The 22,698-nt window shown below is 44.3% G+C and overlaps 1 protein-coding gene across 12 annotated transcripts in view; it reads right to left on the reverse strand.

Moving 5' to 3' along the window:
• Positions 1 to 22,698, reverse strand: part of macf1a (microtubule actin crosslinking factor 1a) — a 153,033-nt gene that overhangs the window by 116,409 nt on the left and 13,926 nt on the right. Inside the window, exon 1 of one of the 12 annotated variants that reach the window (XM_062409345.1) lies at positions 7,912 to 8,437. The exons of the other annotated variants lie outside the window; for them this stretch is intronic. Coding sequence (XP_062265329.1) covers positions 7,912 to 7,966 — 55 coding nt within the window. The 5' untranslated portion in view covers positions 7,967 to 8,437. Of the gene's footprint in view, positions 1 to 7,911; positions 8,438 to 22,698 lie in introns of those variants that run through there. 12 annotated transcript variants of the gene reach the window in all.

Consider the following 22,698-nt stretch of genomic DNA (forward strand, 5'->3'; position numbering starts at 1 on the left):
ATTTAATGCTAGTCAAAACACGTTTGCCCCCCCGACCTTCACCATTTGTCTCGGACACAGATCTAAATCATGACAACTAAAAATAAAACACACAAATCTATTCTGCCTCTCCAGAAGTCACAACTCATTAACATGACAAACCGAAAAGCGAGTCCGGTTCACTGCCGGTCAGGGAATTGGCAAAGTTGGGTTAAAACACTAATAACAATATTAATTCTCATACAGCTGCAGTGCATCATATCATCAGTAAATATCAGTTAAACAGCCTGAGAGACAGAGACACACCTGCTGGAGTCAAACCACGTGAACATCCCATAAATGATGATCCATAATAACACGAGCAGCCACGTGAGAGCCCAGATAACAGAGGAGTCATCAGTGGTAAATGAAAGGTTTATAAGGCAATAGTGTTGAGGGCAGATAAACGGAGAGAGAGCTGCAGAGAACTAAAAGACAAAGAGAACCTCACTGCAGAAAGTCAGAGTCAGACTCCAGGGAAACACAATCCAGAGGGAAATGTACCTAAACAAAATAACTGTGCACAACAGACGTAAAGAAGGACAGAGGAATCTAAAAACCAGCTCCACAGGACGACCTGAACAACTCAACTGGTGCTGGGATCATATTCTCTCCATCAGTGGAACAAAATGGACCCGGAGCTGACGGAGGAGTGGAGGTGATGCCAGGAAACAGAAGAGAGAGAGAGACAGCCTGAGAGTCAGAGGTGCAGCGGTGACATTTTGTGCGGTTCTCTGTGCTGCCTCGACCTTTAAGTTCTCCATCACGGCTCCTTCAGGTGGCATTTTGACCTTTGGCCTTTTCACCTCCTCCTGTCCATGCTTATGCCACACACACAAACACACACACGCTTATTCCATGTAGAAAACTGTCCTGTGAAATTACAGCCATGTCACAGCAGGGAGAAGGTTGCAGTTCGAGAGTCACGGCTAACACAGAGGGTGATGTGGTGACAATGTGTGAACAAAATGCTTCCTTATAGCCACATGTGAACACACACACACACACACACACACACAACCTTCAGTGAGAAATATGTCAATTTGTGTAGTTGCAGTGTCACAGAAAAGCAACACAAATTTTAAATAATATAAATAAGGCTCATAACATCAGGGAGAGATTCTTTATTTCAACCAGAGACGTAGTTCCATGACAGATCTATCCTATGGGGGGTGCTACAGCCCAATCAGCAGCCTGGGGGGGGCCTCTGAGGGGCAGTTACAAGTAGCGTGTGACACACAAAGATACTGACTCGAGTTGAAATGTGTGTCTGTAACAGTCTCTGAAGGAGAGACGTCGAGGAGGCCGCGCCCAACGGGCCCAACGCTGATAAACACCGGAGGAGGCTTATCACCCTGCACACATCTGGACGACTGCTACTGGAAACATGTCTGACTCTGTGTGAGCATGTACAAGTGTGTCTGTTTGTGTACAAGTGCGTGTTTATTTTCATGTGTGTGTCTGTCACTGGACAGCAGGATGACCCAGATGCTGGAGAACATCATCTATCAAACGGTGGACATGGGGATGTCGATGTGTCCGTGTGTTTGTTAAAATGTGTATGCTTGTTTATCTCAGTCCCTTTACTCACTCACTGAAACATAAACAAAACCTCCCACACCACGTTGTGTAACATAATTCACCCCGACATAAAAACCCTCAATATGAAACACACACTATTAGTGAAGCTACGATTGACAGCTTTGCACTCAGCATAGTGAGCCGGCAAAGTGCTTCTACTGTATAATGAATACGACTGAATGACTGAATATATTATTCCTTCTTGTGCTGCACTCACATCAAATTGTGCAGTTGTGTATTAAAGGCTGTGACGGTTCTGCCTTGATTTCCCTCATGTGATTGTTTCATGTGTCACAGAGTTAATGTGTTAAACCCTGACAACACACAATGTGCAACAGACCTCACAACCCTTTGACTCAGCTTCATTAGAACCAGCCCAGGGCAGGAACGATCAGATGAGACTTCACTGAGGAGGGGATTCTGAAACCAGTGGATTGAGCTGGGAGAAAGGTGTCAGGTTTGATATCCACCTGCTGCTCCACTGACTCCTCCTCTGGTTCTAATCCAGTCAGCCGCTCTCACATTAACGTGGAAACGACCCAGACATTTATGTAACCTGATCAACGGGGCTTTGAAGTTCAGACGGGCAGCTCGTCTGCGTGGGACTCGAACCCACGTCCAGCTTCCACCGGTTTGTGAAACTGACACTCACAACCAATCATCTGCTCTAACAGGATCTGAGAGGTTTAAGAGCAATTCACTATTTGGAGGATGATGCCGATATGATAGGGAGTAAAAGATTGGTAATGATTCCTTTGATGTTATTATCTAACCCCTGAGAGAATAGATAGAAACTTCTGGAAATGAGCAGAATGACTTCTCTTGCTTGTTGCTTCTTGCATTTGGAAAAACGTACTTCAGGGAACAGGGATTTCATAATTTGAGTTCCTTCAACAAGCCTTTCACTTAGAAGGGTATTTGAAAGATAGAAATCACTGACCTGAGCCCACACTAGTCAATGTGGAACACCTTTAACTAATAATCAATAAAAAAAAGGGACATTAAACAAACTTTGAACTGGTTTGGCCTCCACCAGTTTATTCCCCACCACAAAAACTAAATCCCAAACAAACTGTCTCCAGCCTCAGATTCTGATCTCATGGTTTCAAAAGCTGATTCAGATATTTTTTACTATTCTTGGAATATTTTAGAACCGAGGTTTCGACTCCACAGTCTGTTCAAACCATTAATAACACTTGAAGTCAAGATAATGTGTTTTCCTGCAGACGACTGGTGATGAAACACGGTCGCATGGAGCCAATAGAGCGACCACACAAGTAACATAATTCAACCAGTGAGAGCAGATCTGTGTGTTCTATCTCTATTTACAGAGCTGTGGTTTCGTGTTGGACTCAGAATCTGAAACAGAGATGAAACAGAAAAGATGGAAGTGAGACGAACCAACGATGAATGTGTTGAGCTGTGAGCGTCTCGTGAGTGTGACTGAGTGTGTGTCTGTGTGTGTGTGTGTTTGTGTGTGTATGTGTGTGTGTGTGTGGATGGGTGTGTGAGAACGAGAATGTGTGTGTGAGGGCATAAAACTAAGGCATAATAAATATATTAAATAAATAAAAATCAGTTTTGCTTTGGGGCTTTTGCTCTTAAGTTGTTTTTTTTTTGTAATTTGTTGTAAATGTTGTAAAATCAATTGATATTGAAGGCCTGCATCACACTTCAGCTTCACATATGAAGATTACTATCACACCAATTACATTTACATTCATTTAAATATCTTAAATGACGATTTGTGAATAAACATCAGAAAATGGTGAAAAGAAAAAGCATCTAATCTTGACATTTGAGAAGAGTGTGTACGTGCACATGCTTGTGTGTTGTTGTGTACGTCTGGTGGATTAAAATGTCGGTGGACAACGAGAAGTCAAGTCTAAGTGACACATATTTAATTGTCCAGACACACACACACACACACACACACACACACACACACACACACACACACACACACACACACACACACACACACACACACACACACACACACACACACACACACACACACACACACACACACACACACACACACACACACACACACACACACACACACACTCTGGCTTCATCTACCTGCTGCTCTCTTGATCGTCTCCAAACACACACACTTGCTCATCAGCCAGATGTCCCCTCCTGTCCTCCAGGTGGACGTGGCGTCCCAACAAGGTGATAACTTTACACACTTTGTATTCACCTGATGTCAGAGCTCGGGTCCACTCCCTGGAAACACAAACCCTCCCTGCGGCCCCTCCCTGTCATTAGGGTGATGTTCACAGCGTGACACCACTTCACTGTGCTCACACACACGTCACCAACATAATCACATCAGAGGCCGCGCTGCAAAAACATGTTTTTCAAAGATATTCAAGATATTTTCCTTCAAAGCAAAGAAAGGAGTGAAATGAGGTATTCATAATCCACACATTGATCCCTTCAATCCAAGTTAATCTAATTCACAAACAACCTGGAACCCGTGACTGTGTCGGCAAAAGACAAAGTCCCAACGGCAGACACAACAATGGAGTCAATGTTGGGTTCAGAGCGGAGTCAGAAAACCACTCATATGACAGATTATCACAAAGTGAAGTGAGCCACACGGCAGCTTACTGGTCTCAACCAGTCGCTGCCTGGGAGCGGCTGGTGGGAGCTGCTGGAACAAAGGCTCCTGCATGTGGCCGGAATAAAGACGGAGGGTCGGGTCCGGGTCCGGGTCCACCTCCTCCTCCTCCACCTACACCTCCACCACCACCTCCACCACCACCTTCACCACCACCTCACCATGAGAATCCACTATCAATAAATAAATAAATAAAAGGAATAAAGACAGAGGGTTGGGTCTGGGTCCGGGTCCACCTCCTCCTCCACCTACAACTCCACCACCACCTCCACCTGCAGCTCCACCTCCACCTCCACCGCACAATGAGAATTCACAAATATTCAAACGTAAAACTGTGGAACCCTGTGGTGATACATAAGCATCACATCTCGTCTTGTGGAGGAAAACCCAGTTAGATGTTGTGGGTTAAATACATCAAGATGATTAAACACAACTAGGCCTGTATATTACAATTTCCTGAGAGTTTGTGTAATTCAAAATACTCAACTCCATAAAGTAAGGCCTGATTAACCTCATGTCTTCTAATGGTTTATTTACATGTCACCACTCAACCATGACACAACCTCCAAATGAGAGAAAACGTTCCCTCAAGCAAACCTGTCGTTCAACCAGGAAACTGAACCTGAGTTATGTTTGTTAGAGAAAAGAGTTTCAGAAAAGTGAGGAATAAGGAATATTGGGCTTCAACACAACTTTCTACTTCACAGGCCCACATTCAAAAATGAGTAAGAGCTTAGTGATCCTCAAGTGCTTCATTTATGACTTTATGTCTCTGAAGAAATGAAGATTCAGCGCTGGGCTCTAAGCAGCGAGAGGAACACTGAGTCGCGTAGGAAACATGTAAATAATGAGCAAACAGACGCCTCCCTGATGTTTAGTCACAGTGACACACACACACAAAAATAACACACACACCTTCTCCATTCATAGAGTTAAAGAACAGAACACACACACTCTAGAAGACAGAGTCAGTCAGAAGTGTAGCTACGAAATGGATTAAACCATTGTGTTTCAAAAAGTTAAAAGTTAATAGTGACTTGAGAATTAACAAGTGAATTTTGATCTGATTAATCGTTCACAAAAGTTGAATATTTCTGTTAATTGATTATGTAGCTAATCAGCTAATCTAAATGAGAGGGGGTGAGGAGTTTGTGGTGAACGCTGACCCTGCGTTCATGAACGTGAAAACATGACCCTGTTGTAGCACCGGGGGCAGTGACACAAAGACACACAGGTACACAAAGAAACAGAGGGGGGGGGGGATCTGAGGCCCACTCAGATAAACAAGTCCAACGTGCTGTGTCATGTGACCCTGCAGCCAACAGGTAGAGAGGCTGAGAGCCACAGATAAAAATAGAAGCTGTCACTTTGCCTTAAACAAATCGTGACCAAACTCCTCGACCCCGTTCACACACTGTCGCTGCTGGGGTGGAGGGTGAGGACGAGGAGGAGTGAGGTGGTGAGAGGAGGTGTGAGGAGGTGAGAGGAGGTGTGAGGAGGTGAGAGGAGGTGAGAGGAGGTGAGAGGAGGTGCAGGGGGCACAGCGGGTTTAGCACCAGAGCAGGTCGGGCTAATGCTAAATCAAGCAGAACAACATCACAGTCAGTGGTTCTTCTACAAGCTCATCATGAATTCCCATGATGAAGAATAAAACCAGTTAGAAAACAAAAAGCTGTAAACGACAAAGTTGTGTTGTTTTGAATCCACAAACCTGCAACAACCCAGTCCCATGCTTTTCTAAACCCACTGGACAAACTGGCTTTAAACCAGCACTTATTTAAACTTCACCACTCCATCTGCTGTGTAACACTTTAACTGACAAAAAGTCCCCACACGCTTTGTACTTAAAGCTGGTGAGACCCCGTGTTGGACGATTAATTACATTTGGGATGATTACATTTCCCCACCGGTGTTAAAAGTGTTTAAAGAGTTTAACCTCGGCTGTAATTTGAGGGGTTAAAGCAGATTGTGGTGATCGTGACCGAGCCTGACGTGTGCGGCTGTAAGGCCTCAGACGCAGCAGCTGCTGGGGGGGGGGGGGGGGGGACTGTGCCGTATTATATCACAAAGACACAAGTAGCAGCAGGTGTAACCACAACTCCTATATAAGAGACAGGGGAGGGGACGAGGGGGGAACAGGGGGGACGGGGGACCTTGAGATCAGGACTGTGGGGGATTGTGAGAGGCTCAGAACAGAGAGAGGGAAAAGTTTCATGTTCATAAAGTGATAAAGATATAAACTCTGCTGTGTCTATATATGGAATTGATGCTATTTGATCAACAAGGACAATATATAAATATAAATATATATATAATTCCAGATTCGTGTGAAGAACAGCGCACAGCTTCCAGACTTACGCCATTAAAACAACACACCTGAGGAAATACAAGCAACTAAAACAAAAGGAACAGTTTTAAAACCTAGATTCCTAAAAAGTTCTAAGTGTGAGAGTTGTTTGTGTAAATTATGAATACATTTGAAAAAGAAAGATGAACCCACGCTGATAATTTGATAATCAAAACAATCCTGACACAAGAGCCGTAAATAGAAAAGAGGTAAATACAGATATTTGCCTCAGTCACCAACACTAGTCATTGTATGTGGGATTTAAAAATAGAAGCTGTGGGAGAACATTACTCACTTACTTAAGGTGACTGAGTCTTTGTGTAGTATTTTAGTTCACACCACACAACCTCTGATCTTTACCTCGTTTGAATTCTTCTACAACCTCAGACAGAAGCTTTGCTCTCTGTTCACGGAGATGTTTCAGTGATCATAGGACTTTTGCTTTAACAGTCAAATAAATAACACACATTGATATATAAACACAACCCTGGTCCCTGCTCGTCACCCGACACCTCAACAAACCGTCCTGCTGCTCCTCTCCTCTTCTCTGAGTCCTCAACAATGAAGATCCAGTGTCAGTGATGACACAAAGAAGACACACAAAGACGTGTCCGGTAGCTGTGACGCCACAACCACAACTAATACAAACAATTAGCTCCTGAAGCTAATTAAGAGCTAACAGGGACCAACAGATGCTGATGAGGACGCCAGGGTGTGGACACGTGGACATTGTTCACCGACATGAAGGAGGAGACGTCCTTCAAACTGACCCACGTGTTATCTGGTGCCACACAGGAGCTGAGACGTCCAACACACACAGACAGACATCCAGCATAGAACTGAACATGGAGGAAAATATAACGTCTCCGAGACCCAATTTCAATTTGATCCCTTTTAAACCAACAAATTCCTCATCACAGAGCAGATTATTAATATTAATGCATCAACTGAACGCTCTTTTCCTTTTGTCTGATTAAACTGAGAATCCACCACCAGCCACAGAACATTCAAAATATCTGTCATCAGCACAAACTGTCCAACCAGGTCATTCATCTAGAGCTACAGCAGATCTCTGAAGAGCAGGTAGGACGTCTTTCTGATTCACCGCGTCGATGAGCAAAACACACACGTGCAACACGTCACAACACTGATGTCACACCCCAATCCCTAACACAGTTAACACAAGGTAACTTCCTGGTCCTATAAGAGTGATAACACAACGTGATAACACAACATGATAACAGCCATAAAGTGTCATTAGTCCCTGGAAAGTGTCCTGTTAGTGTTTCCATCAGTACAACAGGCGTAGAAGTTACTTGGTGAAAGGGGAACCAACCTCGTTTCTCCTCCAGGTCCTGGAGGAACTGTCTGTAAGCAGCCGTGGAGCTCATCCCTCTCTCCCAGAGAACAGACAGAGAGAGAGGGGGAGGTGTGGGGGGGTGTAGAGGAGTGAAAGAAAGACAGAAGAAGACGAGGGGAAGTTGTGAGAAGATTCAAGCGGAGAAGGAGAGGAAGGAAACCTCAGGCAAATAAATAAAGGTGAGGTGGTCCCGTAAGGTGAGAGCAGAAAGGAAGGAGGAAGAACAGAAGGAGGAAGAGGAGGGAGAGGAGGAAGAGGAGGGAGAGGTGGTCGAGGCTGCGATTAATCTGTGTGTCCCCGCCAGGATCCAAGCTGTCAAAGAAGAGCCCTCCTCGACAGAGCCGCTAATCCCTCATCTCTCACCCGCTGCTGTTCTTCTCCTGACAGGGTCGTCGCCACCTCGCCGGGTGTGTGACTGTGTGAGTCTGTGTGTGAGTGTGTGTGTGTGTGTCGCTGGTGACTGCAGCTCTGAGTGTGGCAGTGTGTTCGCTCTAAGCCGGATAGAGGAACTGGACTTTGACCACAAGGCGGGTGATGTCACTTCCAGAGCCAGACACATGTGCTTTGCGAGCGCGTGTGTGTGCTTGTGTGTCTGTGTGTGTGTGTGTGTGTGAGGAGGAAACTGAAAAAAGAAGTAGGCGTGTTCTTAACACTCAGTTACTCAGCTGTGGTTTTTCTTCTTTTTTTTTTTTTTACAAAGCAGAGCTGCAAGTTGGCACCGGAGTGTGTGGATGAATGTTTAACTGCCTCACATTTGTCATTCAACCTGCTTCACGTTGTGTGTGTGTGTGTGTGTGTGTGTGTGTATGTGTCTCAGCTGCCTGTTGGATCAACATACTGCAGCAGATTACAGAGCAGCAGACGAGACGAGGTTTCCCCTCTACACTCGTTTTCTCATTTGACTGCACAGCCGTGCTCTCTCTATCATTTGTAGTTTGCACACTGTCAACACTTCAGTCAACACAACGCCTCTGCACTCGTCTCTCACTCAGACACATTTACAACTGGAAGTGAAGTCCGACTCGGCCCAGTAACTGTGTATAATTCAATTAAACGTCCATTTAAAATCATGTTGGCTTCTTGTAATTTCCTGTGATGTGCAGTTCATTGATTTATCTCCTCATTATCTGACAGAGGGATCTGTGGATTAGTCCAAACGTCTTCTGAACCAGAAAGTATCACTGTTTATGATTTGTGTGTCTACAAGAATATTCCCAGAATCATATTACACAGACCACAGTGATATTCCTCCATCACGTCATTCGATAAAATCAACAGATTCAAGATCCTGAATTTTACGAAAGCTGTAAATTCTCACATTTCAGAAGCAATGACCTGCAAATAAATCATTCAATAGATTCATTAATAATTCATATCTGAAAGTGACAATTAACTGGACTCAATCAATACAAATATTACATTTACAGTTTGGCGAGTGTGCACTGCAGCGCCCCCTGTCTGTGAGTCGGTTATCAGCTCAGTTCTCTCACTGTTAATGCACCTCATGAAAATGTGAATAATTACCTAGCACACACAGACACACACACACACACACAGAGGAGGAGGGGAATACGGCCACATGAGGTTAATGTCTTCCTTCACTTCAGGACCACTCTTAAGAAATCTAAATGTAAACAGTGTCTCTGAACGTCTCCGTCCACTCGCACTGAGATAAGTGTGTTTGGAGAAAAGGTCAAACAGAGCAGCTCCGGTTCACACCAGGTGACAGGAAGCTGATTACAGAGAGGAATAACTCAAGGCTTCACGTTTAGTCCGGGATCGACTCAGTTCAACGAGAAAAACGCACACAAACACACACAATGAGCCAGCACTCTTTTCCCTTTGTCTGCATAAAATGTTCCCACATGTGCATATGATTCTATTCTATATGACTCTACATGTATGGAAAAGCTGGACCAAGGTATAACAACATCTCTCTCACACAGACACACACACAGGTCCATAATCCTCAGCAGATAGAGGGACAGTTCAAAGCCGACACGCTCTGTCCAACAACTCTTTTAAGTTGAAATCCTGAGAGAAAATGTAGAAAACTGTTCAGCGATCCTGAACGCTCCCCTGGAGCCGTCTCTTTCACATGACCCTGTCAACAGCAGCCCCGCTGCATCAAAGCCTGGACACACACACACTGACACACACACACGCACACACACACACACACACACACAGACACATACACACAACCCCAGTGTCACACACCAGGCCAGAGGAGGCGGTGGTGTTTCGTTTCGGAGGATTGAATAAAAGGGAGCAGTGTCCTAGCAACACACTGTAAACTGGTGGTGTTAACACTTAACCTCCAGACAACAGAAACACAACACAGTGTCAGCACACAGGGAAACACTGGACTGAGAGTTACAGCAAATACAAAGTGTGTGAGGAACGCACACGTGGAGAACAGAAGCTGAACTCAACAGGCGGCTTCAGAACCACGAGGTCAAACACCCAGTAGCTGCAGCAGAGGAGAATAAAGAGATTTGATGGGACCAGTAGATTTATTTACCTTTGTTGGAGGAAGTGGTCAGAAACAGCAGCAGCAGCAACATGGAAGAGACAAAAAGAAAATGACATCTGGTTAGAATTAAAATTCAAACATCTGTAAAATGCGATTTGTTAATCTGCCACTCAATGAATCAACTGAGGACTTCAGAGGAAGAGAAACTAACTAGATCCATGTTCACAAACAACAGGGAGCACGATGGGACCACATGTCAGACACACACACGATGAAAGCTGTGGATTTAAAGGAGTGGAATTAGAAGAACTGTGACAGAACCTGAACTGAAAGAAAGATAATTTTAATTTCTTGCAGATTTCTGAGAAATTCATTTTTGAAAGTGCAGCAGACGAGAGCGTTTTCACATCTTCTGCTGTTTCATAGCAACACGACTTGTTTCTCCAGGGGAAGTGAAGTTCTAAATGTTCTCTGAGTGTAAGTCACTTAATGAAAAGATCCACGTGTGAGAAGTGGCTCAGGGCGAGAGAAGAGGAGTCAGAGAGGAAGATGAAGTTAAAAGAGGAGGAGAGAAATGTAGGCTCTGGTCTGAATGTCACGATAGAAACAGATAGAATATCAGACAGGAGGTGAAGAGAGAAGATTTTCTACAGAGGAGGCCAGGGGGTCTCTCTCTCTCTCTCTCACACACTGTACATCTCATACATGCGTGCAGGGGGGGAGGGAGGAAGAGGAGAAACAGATTCCTGCAGATGCATGTAGGTCAGTGGCAGTACAGTAGAAAGAAAACCACTGAACACTGATGAGAAACGACAACAGAGGAGCGAGGAAGGAGAGAAAGAAAAACACAACGTGGCAGCGAGATGTTACAGATGAATCCGGATGCGTTAATCCAGGCCTCGGACTCCTGAACTGAATTAAACACTTTTAAAAAATAACTAAATGAAGAAATAAAGCTGTCAGACACGAGTCTAACAAATGTCCAGTGTGAGAAAACACCAAGAAGGAGAAATAACAACGAGTTCAGGGACAGAAAGTTGAGAAAATGTTAAAAAATTTATCACAAAATGTTGTTTCTTGATCCTGGTGGACACACACTCTCTCTGTGAGTGTGGTAATGTGTGTGTGTGTGTGGGTGCCCCCCCCCCCCGAGCTGCATCACCTGATTTTTTCATATTTCACCGAGCACTAGTTGAAAGTGACTCTCAGCCTTTGTTTTACCAAGCGACAGACAGATTACATAACGTCACGGGATCTTCAGGGAGCTGCTGTGAAGCCGTGAACCCAGAGAGCAGGGTTCTTACCAAACGGTGAGAAGAGGCTGGAAGTGTCTTTAATATTCAAAGAGTCCTGACGCGCTGCACAACACACGTCCTCACTCTTCTGCTGCTGCTGCACAACAAATCACTTCCTTACTTTGTCACTAGTTTTAGATTTTACTTGAGAATTAATGAGCAGATCCAGATTCCTGGTCTGAGGAGAGATCTCCATCAGCGAGCAACAAGCAGCTGCTCCACTGAGATGTTCCTACCTGACGTCTGAGGAGCAAACCCAGGACGCAGGGCTCAGATCTATAATGATAAATGCTGGACATGTTTGCATTATTCTTAAATACAAACAAATGTGTCTGGAAGCTATACTGGACTCTACACTCTACACACACACAGACACACACACACAGAGAGAGAGGGAGGAGCTGAAGCTAAATAACCCCAGACATCCAGGACAGGCCCCAACAAGTCCACCCACAAACCATTATATGAGCTGCAGTCACATTTGAAGTATTTCCATAACAAATTTCCATTTGACTTCTTCTTATCCTCCTTCATTTGATATTTTAACATTTGAATCATTACAATTCGAAGCTGTGGTTCGTTAATTCTTTCTTAAATAAATCGGACTTGAGCCTCAAAAAGGTCCAGTGCTTCTAAATATAGAGCAGATGAGGGGGGAACTGTTATGAAGGAACATTTCAGCCTGGCCCTCACTGAAGCTGCAGTCCATGGTTTCCATCATTTTAATGAAGCTCATTATCCACACGGAGTCGGGACCATTGATGAGTCTCTTAGAAGACGATGGAGGACATGAAGACAGACGGAGACACGCAGGGTAGAATCCACATCGGCTCGTTTTCCAGCAAACGACACAAACTGAGCGAGTCGCACAACCAGAGACACACAATGGTTGAACAAATAAAGACAGAAAGAAGCACAACAGAGACTCAGGTTTCATTCACACAGAGAAATTCAGGAGGAAAGATAAAACCACCGGAGATAAACAACACAAAGATCAACTGACTTCAACTTCCACGCTGAATAATCACACAGGGCTCTGTGTGATGAAGCTGTGCAGACAGGCGGACCAGTCTGTGTGGGAGAGTGGAAGTGGTTTAAGATAAAAACCAGTGACACACCAACGCCTACATGATCACACACACAGACCTTTGTGTCTGGAACATCTTTTGTGTGTGTTTCACAGCTCGTGTCATTAGTGTCTCCAGCTTCTAATTGTGACCTGAAGATTATAATGAATCGCTGCTGCTGTGCAATGACAAAACGTACATGGAACTACTTCACCTTACCAGCATTTAAATATTTGAATATTTCAAGTGATAACTAATAAATAAACGTAATGGATAAAGATGCAGGATCGTCTCATTTCTCTGTCTCCCTTAGTTTCCTGTCATTGATCCACATCTTATCAAATAAAGTTTATGAAATGCAAAAAAAGTATATTTGAAATGTCAATTAAAAGCTAAATAATATATTGTCAGATATAAATGTCTGATGTGAAGTAAGAAACCCACAAAGCAACACACCCACGTCATTTAAAAACCTGCTGCTGTACAAAGTTGTCCTTGACTGACACACACACACATTAAACACACACACATCTAGATATAGTGGTTGTACGTGCGCCACAGAACCAGTGGCAGCATTTCACCGGCTCCACGTTACATCAGATCTGATTCCTGCTAATCAACAAGTGGTTGATGCTAATTTGAGAAAACCTCTCTGTCAGCATTCTGCTGTGATCAGAGTGAACGCACACAGTGACCTGACTGAGAAGTGAACAACACAATCACTCTTATCTGAAGCACAAGGCAGTGACTGCACCCCCCCCCCCCCCAGGCATGAGGGAGATACTGATCTCTACCCTGGTGTGTAGGAAACAGCTCAAAGTTGACTTCTATCACATGTTTACTGTGTTGTACACATAGATTTAGCTATTAAACTATTATATAATACTAGTTCCACTGGATGGTTGTGAGATCTCGAGCATCGTGATGAGAAGAAGCTTCTGTTTGAGTCGGATCCAGAGACACAATCAGAACACAATGTGCATTAGCTGGTGATGGCACGAGTCGGGGGAGAGAGAGATGCGTCTTTAATGGAGTCAATAAATTCAAAAAGCTGAGAGAGTAAAGTTCCTCGACGCCGTTCTGTGGGAGTCCCCGAGCTGAGAGCGTTATTAAATATTCACACATTCATATCCACGAGGCCTCGAACAAACATGGTCAGCACAAAATGAGCCTCGAGGGGAATCACTTTAAATGTGAGGACCCACCGGAAAGAATCTATACGTTTAATGACGCTCGTCTGAAAAACAAAGATACAACGAAATACTAAAGACATGAGCAAGTGAACAAGAAGGAACCGCCAAAGCCAACGATGTCAAAACTAAAAAAGTACATTTCCACCCTAAAAACTTTCTCGAGGGATAAGGGACCTTTTGAGATATCGGTTCCATTGGAGGCACTGGGTTCTACATTGAGGTTCACCTGCACACTCCCTCCTCAGGGGGCAGTATTCCTTTTTTGCAGTATTGTTTTACACCAAACTTCCTCAAAAACCCAACAGACAAGTTATTCTTGCAGTGTTTGTCGCCTAACAAGGATAAAGTAATTTTGTACCAGCTACATGAAAGAGACCATCATCCCCTGCCCCCCCCCTTCATATATCAGTATCAAAGTGATTCACTATTTATTCAAATGCCCTTTTCACAGAACCAAAAATATTTACTCCCTGTATCATCAGTTTTATTGAAGAATATCAAAGCTTTCAAGTCAACAATAGACTCATGAATGTGGTCTGTTGATTTCTGCAGCCGATGCAGATGAAATATAAATACTCTACATGTACTATTTATTTTACTTTGACATGTATATACTTATATAGAAGTATTTGTATTCAACCCTGGACTGTTTGAGAGGAGGAAAGTAAAGAACCCAGAGCCGAACAGAGGGTTTGCACAGAACCAGTCGTGGTCACTCATCAGCTGTGATCGAAGGAAGCAGCAGAGAGCCAGAGAATCGACCTGAACAGAAACAGGAAGGATCTGCAGAGAGGATCGAGACTCAGGGCCAGAGTCAAGGGTTCTAGTTTTCTGTGTAGAAGTGTAGAAGGGTGAGACATGAAACATGCAACATGAAGACACACACAAACACAGACACACACACACACACACACAGAGCTACCGGTTGGCTGAATGCTCCTCATTTCATTACAGAGTATAATTAATAACCAAGATATTAAAAGGCAAAACTAAGCAGCTGGAGGAAGAGGAGCGGCGACAGGACACGAGGAAGAGACAGACACTGAGTGGACGGACTGGAGGGAGCACTGGGACAGAGGGAGGAGACGGAACCTGTGGTATTCATCTCCCATCATGCAGCAGGGTACAGTTACAGAATGGTGTGAACATCCCATCGCTCTCAGCTGTTGGAGAAGACAGTGGAAGTCCCCCCCCCCCCTGATTGGACACTTTGAGAAGCAGCTATTTCCAGACTGACGGAGCAACAAGGCACCGGGTTGTTCGATCATTCTGAGTTTACAGTAAATGTGATTTGTAAAACCTTGTTTTCCACTCGTGCCTCTGACACGTTGGCTTCTGTTAACGACTGAGAGCTGCTGAACACGAAATGAGATTAAATTCACACGTGTCCTGAGAACGTGTTTTAATAGAAGCAACGTGAATTGAATTATCTCTCTGGCTGTTTGTCTTCTCAGAAATATGTTTCTTCATTTCATCTTTCTTTTGATCGCAAAGGTTTTTATTTTGTAAACAACAAGTTATTTAATTTAGTGAATCTAATTTAAGTTTATCTGGCAGCTACTGTAAAATTCAATTATCAGATAAACCAATCAAAATCTAACTTATATAAATATCTTCTTGTTTATAGCTTCTGCAATGTAGATTGTTGCTGCATTTCTGTTTGTGACATTTTATTCTATATTTTCTTAACTTAATGCAATGAAATGAACCATCAACTCAATCAATAATGAGAATAATCTATCAATCTAATGTATTAAAGCATTATTTATGATCTATCTAAGAGGTACCAGTAACTCCACCCCGGCAGAAGACGTCTCATTTCATTCCTCCCTCATTATAAATAAGTGGTAAATTAAAAGCAGACAGGAAGAGTTGTCTTTACAGGAGGAGTCAGGACATTGAGGTCAACACCCGGCAGCCGTCACTCATATACACAACATGTAAATACCAATGTGACTGCACCCATGTATGCAGCAAGCCCCCCCACCCACCGACACACCCGGTTACCACAAACAGCTGTGGAATAGGGAGGGGAGGGGGGGGCATGAAGGCCAGGGAGTGTCTTCATGCTTCAGGGTTCGAGTCCCACCAATGTGGATTTTTTAACTGGTAAAGTCGATGCCCCTATTAGGGAGTAAAAAGTTTCAGATACTCAAATCTGCTGATTTTAAATATTTAACAAACATTCGAACATAGAACATAGAACTTGAATTAAAACTTCTGTAAACATGTTAATTGTACTATAAAATAAAAGTTCTTATCTTCAAACATTATAGATTATTTATCGCACTGATCTGTATCAGTGACTTTACTGCTCCTGCTCTTTGAACCCTCTTCACTTCAACTTGTGTTTACTTAGAAGAACTATATTCTATATTTCTTTAGCTTATATTTATATTTTATTATCTAGTTCCTTTTTGATGAGAGGATGACACTTTCATGTTTCATCACATCTTGAATCAAGGCTGATACCAACACGTATGATAACATCAAATACCAAAAATGTTTCACTGGTGAGTTCATTGTGTGACAGGAACATTCTTTTCTGATTCATCACTTCCTGTAGCTGGAGATACCAGTGATAAACTGGGTGAAGTGGGAGGAGTGAACACTCGTCTCACTTCAGTCATTTCTCAAACTGGTTGGACGATGGACAGAAGACGAGCGGGGAAAGAAAGACGGCACCGTGTCCATAGGAGCAGGGCGTGTCCCGGCAGACTGGGTGTGCCAAGAGAGGCAACTGGGCGACCGCAACAACTGGGAACCATATGGCATCCATATCACATTCTCCCCCCCCCCACACGCCCTCTTCATCTATCACGGTCGTAACATCCATCGTCACGTCCCTCTATACGTCCCTCTATCGGCCCAATGCCACCAGGGACGTTTTCAGGATGGGCAGGGCATCCGTCAGTTGTTCTGGTGGCTGGTGTCCAGGACTCAACACACAAACACACACAACACACACACACAACACACACACACACCTGTTTTAATCTCTAAGCTCCTCTGACTGCAGACTTTTTCAAATATGCAGACATGTCTTCATCACGAGGAAGCTTTTCATTCCCCCCCCCCCAGCTGGGAGCCCATCAGTCCCTCCTCTTTGTGTCATTTGAATATTAAACAGAGAATAACTCACTCTGACACGAACATGAGTTTTACATATGAAGAAAGCAGCAGGAGATTTTCATATATACAGGAAATCTGCATCAGCTGCAGTTACAAGGCGGGAGGAGCCTCCTGAGGTGCATGCTGGGAATTGGAGGCTTCACCTTGACTCCCACCAGGGACTAAAACCGTTAATGCACTTCACTCTATGAAGCTGCAGCCATTTCTCATTAAGATAATTGCAGATTCCGTGTATTTGCCTCATCACGAGGGTCGATTCCCCCCTCAGACTAAACAGAGACGCCTCCTGGAGGAGAGCGGTGCGGGTGCAGAGCGGAGCGGACAGAAACAGGCCTTTGTTCAACGGGCCTCTCGCTCACTGGGCCCTTCCTGCTCCTCCACCTCCCCTCCCGGTGGATCTCTCCTCCTTCTGCTCCACATTTCTCCACCTTAATCCCTTGTTTCCATCACTTCTGCCCCTGGATCAGAGTTTATATACATTACAGGTTAAACAGATTAGGTAAAACACTTGGAGCTGCATTCCTCTGCTAAACGATCTCCTTCTGTCAGCAGCCCTCGTTTCCAGCGCCTCTCGTCATTCCTGTTAAATTCCTACGGTTTGTCTTGATTATTAAATCTAAGGAGGCAGAAGCACTTACAGAAAGAGAGGATGCTTTAAACAGAGGAAGGAGAGAGGAGGGAAATCTGGTGTCAGGACGTATCAGCGCTGAGCTCGTACTATGTAAAGGGCAAAACTGTTAGTCTGGGGTCACTGGACCAAAGTGATTGAATTCCCAGTTCCCCTGTACACCTACACCGAGTGACCAAATCCCTCAAGGTCCCTGGGAATCTGGGGACTGGAACCAAACCAAAAATCAACCCCATCAATAATATATGAGCCTTTTATGATTAAACCTTTATTTACACATTCTGAGCTTCACAAATGACCTGAATGAACTGAAGCTGCTGGATCACCTCGGCACTGACCCCCAGCATCAGGTCCCAGAAGAACAGAAACCCTTCAGGTCCACGGACTGGGCCTCAGCAAGGGAAGAGATCTATTAGCATGCGTGAACACGGGGCTGCCTAAATGTTCTTTTCCCAGGTTCTGAGCTTTATGCAACACTAATGAAACTGTTCTTACTCCAGAGTCTTTACGCTCGGAGTCATTCAGGCCTCGAGTGGGACTCCAGAGTTTCCCACAGGGTGGGAAGTTATTTAGTGGTCGAGCCTGAGGGTGTATTCAGGATTCAACAGTAGAGCTGCAGGGAAACAGACGGGACTCACGGGTCGACCCAGGAACACACGTAAACGCCCTCTGGTGCCAGAACGTTCAGTTTTTCACCTTTAATCCTTTTTCCACATGGATTTATGAAAGAAAGAAATAATCCATAAGAAATAGGTGAAGGAACATCTACTGTATTTTCTCATTATTTCAGAAAAACAGACATAATCTTCTACAAAAATTATAGAATGACCAGGAGAAGCTCATCTTGTCAGTTTGGTGCAGTCATAACGATAAAATGGATGTAAGGTCCATTTAATGCAGGAAATAATGATTGTGGATTTATTATTAATAAGGATTTGGGATGTGATTATAACATGTTAAAGTTTTCTGGAGCAAAAACGGTTCTTATTACCCGATACTCAAAACTTATATCATCAGAATCACACAAACAAACATGTGAACTTGACTTTCTGCTGCTTTAAACCAGTTGGATTTTGAAGTTATGGGCGTATTTAAAGAAAACAAGGAGTAAGTATTTGTTTGTAATTTCCTGTTTTCTCCTGAGGGGAAATGAGACAGGAAAAGAAAAACAGGGCAGAGGGAGGGAGAGAGAGAGAGAGAGAGAGAGAGAGAGAGAGAGAGAGAGAGAGAGAGAGAGAGAGAGAGAGAGAGAGAGAGAGAGAGAGAGAGAGAGAGACCTGCCCATCGTCCACTAGGGGGCTGAGTTCACAGGAGATGGATAGAAAGAAAATGAAAGAGGGAGGGAGGGAGGAGAAAGAGAGAGGTACAGTAAAGAGGGGCATACCAAGTAGGGAAAGTAGACGTGGAAGAGGAAGGTGGAGAGAGAGAGAGAGAGAGAGAGAGAGAGAGAGAGAAAGAGAGAGAGAGAGAGGTTTTCAGGATTAAAGAGAGAGATAAAACCAAAGTGAGAAGAAGATATGTGAGAGCAGCCTCGTCTCCTCTGCGTCAGACATAAAGATTTCATTCATTGGCCTCGGACAAACACCACCACTCTGTGCCCTCCTCCTCCTCCTCTCCCCTCTGTTCCTTTCTCTTGGCCTTTGTTGCTCCCACCTCCCCTCCTCCCTCTCTTTTTCACCCTGCTTCTCCATCCCCATTGATGTGAACAAAGTGAAAGGGGAAATCGCACGGTGCAGGGCTGTGATCTAACTCTGCCCGAGACCCCAATCCCTCACACGGTGCTCAGAGCCAGATCCACACTGGGAGCCAGAGATGGGACCAGTTTCCCCCCTGAAGACCACAGGAGGGTGTGATTGGCAGAACGAGGTGATTCCTATCGGCTCTGGTCCAAACGTCCCCCTGACCAGTCTCTCGGTTCAGAATCGGGCTGTGGCAGCAGAGGCCTGAATGCTCACTCAGCCCCGAGGTCCTGGAGGAGTCAAGTGGAGCGAGAACACTTCAGTGTCAGCAGGAGAACGAAGACGCAGCAAACTGACGCAACAAGCTCAGCATGACTAAGATCTACTCCTGTTGATGTTTACAGCCAGTTCTGATCAGACCACGGAGAGGAAAGCGATGAACCCTCGCTCTTAGGTTCAAAAACTAACACTGAGACTAAACTGACGTGTGCCTGACTTACAGCACCAGGATTATATACATGTAGGTGGGCGTGGCAGCAGGATGCAGGGGCCGAGCCAGGAGAACATCCTTCAGCTCTCTGATTCGTCAGGATAGCTCCAGCTGCTGCTCTGACCTCCCAGCAGGGTGCCAAAGAAAAGAGGGATCCATAGAAAACAGGCTGCACAGATATAAACAGTGGTTCTGGTATCAAGCGGGTGTGGGGGGGTCGTACAGGAGAAACTAGAAAGCGTGAAGTCACCTCGTCTGCAGAACTCGTCCAGCCTGTAAACACCCGAATGAATTATTCAGGTCGATAATAACTTCCGACAACACGAGGGCAGGAATGTGAACGAAACACACCATTACATTTTATCGCCGTTATTATAATAATGGAAGATAATTTGTGAAATAATAAAATGGTCAAATTATATAATAAAACTGCTGCTCTAATGATGTTCTGCAAATCGACATCTGTTTGGGGTCTTTTATTAATCATGACAAGGATTTGGATTCTATATTTAACCTGTAATTAAATACACTGAAGTTATTAACGACATGTTTGCTGCTCTCGAGCCTCGTGGAGCAGCAGAACAGCAGACGATGAACAAAGAGCGTTTTCTCTTTCTGCTTCAGAAGCATTATTCTAACACTGAGCTGGAGATGTTCTCATTAAATCATACATTTTAAACATGTGGTCAGATTCCAATCATTCAAGGCAACAGTCAAATGAAATGCCTCAGACGTTTAAAGGCCTCGGGGGAATTTATCGCACGAACTATTTAACATCTTCTACGAAAAACAAAAGTGACAAGGGAACGTGGAACCCACAGGTCGAGATGTGAGATGTGTAAATTTAGAATATTTGTTTCTGCACGGAAAAGGAGGCGATGATGAATAACCGGGAAAAGAGAGGAAGACATTCAGAGAGAAAGAGACGAGTGGGACAGTGACGGCTCATTTGAACTGGTTTTCATGAAACTACACAGATCAGCCTGAACGCTGCTGGGACGTCCCCAGATCATCACATGACTTCACACATCCAGTCAAGTTAACCACACTCACAACTCAGGGTCAAAGGTCAGACGGTATCTAAGACATCAGGGCCAAGTCATCTGAAGCCTGAAGGGACTTCTCCTAAAAAACACAGATTGTATCTCCCTCCTAGATCCCCCTCAAGCCTTTAGTTTATGAACATTTAAGACATTTATCCTGTTATGAACGCAGGAAGCTGAGGAGTCTTCTGAACCATCTCTGCTGGTTAAAGTCCACGGGCCTGTGGGACGGAGACATGTGCCGTCGGTTGGGAAGCAGCACAGTGTTCACGTCCGGTGATCAGATGATCAGGCTGCAAAGCAAGCTGCTCATATTTGACAAGACCAGAGACAAGGGAGCAGCTGAAAATAGAAACGTGCTCTGTTAAACCTCTCCACACAGGACCTCCCACAGACAGACGGCTGATCAGACAGACAGGCAGACGGAGAGGGACGCAGACAGACAGTCTCGGCCTCCACATCAGGACTCAGGTATGTCCTCTACAGAGACAGACATGCCTCCTCTGCTGGAGAAGCATGAAAACATGCCACAACCGGACCGGTGCTCTGTGGTACCAACTCACTAAACATCCATGACTCGTGAGGACCATCAAACCTCAAGCTGACATCTATTACAAGTCATACTCTGACAGATCTGACTTTGACTGGCTGGAGGTGAAACCAGTAGAAATGTTAGATGATTCCTTTGACTCCCAGTCTAAAGATCCCACTGCAACCTGAAGACAAGGCTGAATAAACAGGACGACAGGCCTGGACATGTAACAACCCACAGTCTGACCTGATTCCAGAGAACTACACGATGTGCAGACACCCAGAAAAACAAGAAGGGACGGTCTGTGCTTCCCCCTGCAATAATTCAATATTCATAACTTTATTTTAAAAGAGGCACAGAGGGCAGAGGCTGAGTTCCATCTGGCTTCTGACGGGGAAACAGCTTCACAGTCAACATCCTGACGCTCATTTAAAAAACAAACCAAAACAGGAAAACTGGAAAATCTGATTTGGAGACAAATTAAAATCAGCAGATTCATTATAATTTGTTGATTTGTTAAGCATGAACATTATCAAGAGGACGACTGAGGACAAACTTAAAATATGATTTTCCAGCAGCTCAGAGGTTGCACAACCTTTTCTTTTTAAATCCAACATTTAATAATACCTGGTCTATATTTCCGATTGTTGAGAAGACAACATTCAGCTCCTCATCCTGCTCTCGGCCTCGTGAGTCTGATCCTGATCGGTCCTGTAAGACGAGACGTCTCCTTTGTCTCTCGTGAACAACATGAAACATTAATCACTCACACAGCGACACGGCCAAGGTTCACCTGAGAGCATCTCAGCTTTTAACATCCCGCCGATTCAACTCAGACACAAACGCATCCTGTCCTCAGTTTTATAAAACAGCAGAGAAACTGAATTTATAGTTATTGTGCAGGATGTGAACATTTCATTCTGCACGGACGAGGTCAGGGCAGAAACTGTGCATCTGCCAACTTTCCTGGACATGATGACTTTGTCAGCTTGTAAATAGAAGTGACACCAACGTAATTCTGGAATTATGCACAACTGCTGCAGGGAAATATGCATATAGTACTCAATAAGGAAAGAAGAATCATGATCCAACAACATCAACTGCCAAACAAGATCGGAGGGGTTTTAAATAAACAGGTACAACACACATCTGTCTCATGGCTCATTTCATTTAGTATCTTGAATTATCTTGAAAGGTTTGAGTCAGTTAAAGTTCATAGAGCTGTGTT

Source organism: Platichthys flesus, chromosome 17, assembly GCF_949316205.1.
Source record: "Platichthys flesus chromosome 17, fPlaFle2.1, whole genome shotgun sequence".
NCBI classification, from domain to species: Eukaryota; Metazoa; Chordata; class Actinopteri; order Pleuronectiformes; family Pleuronectidae; genus Platichthys; species Platichthys flesus.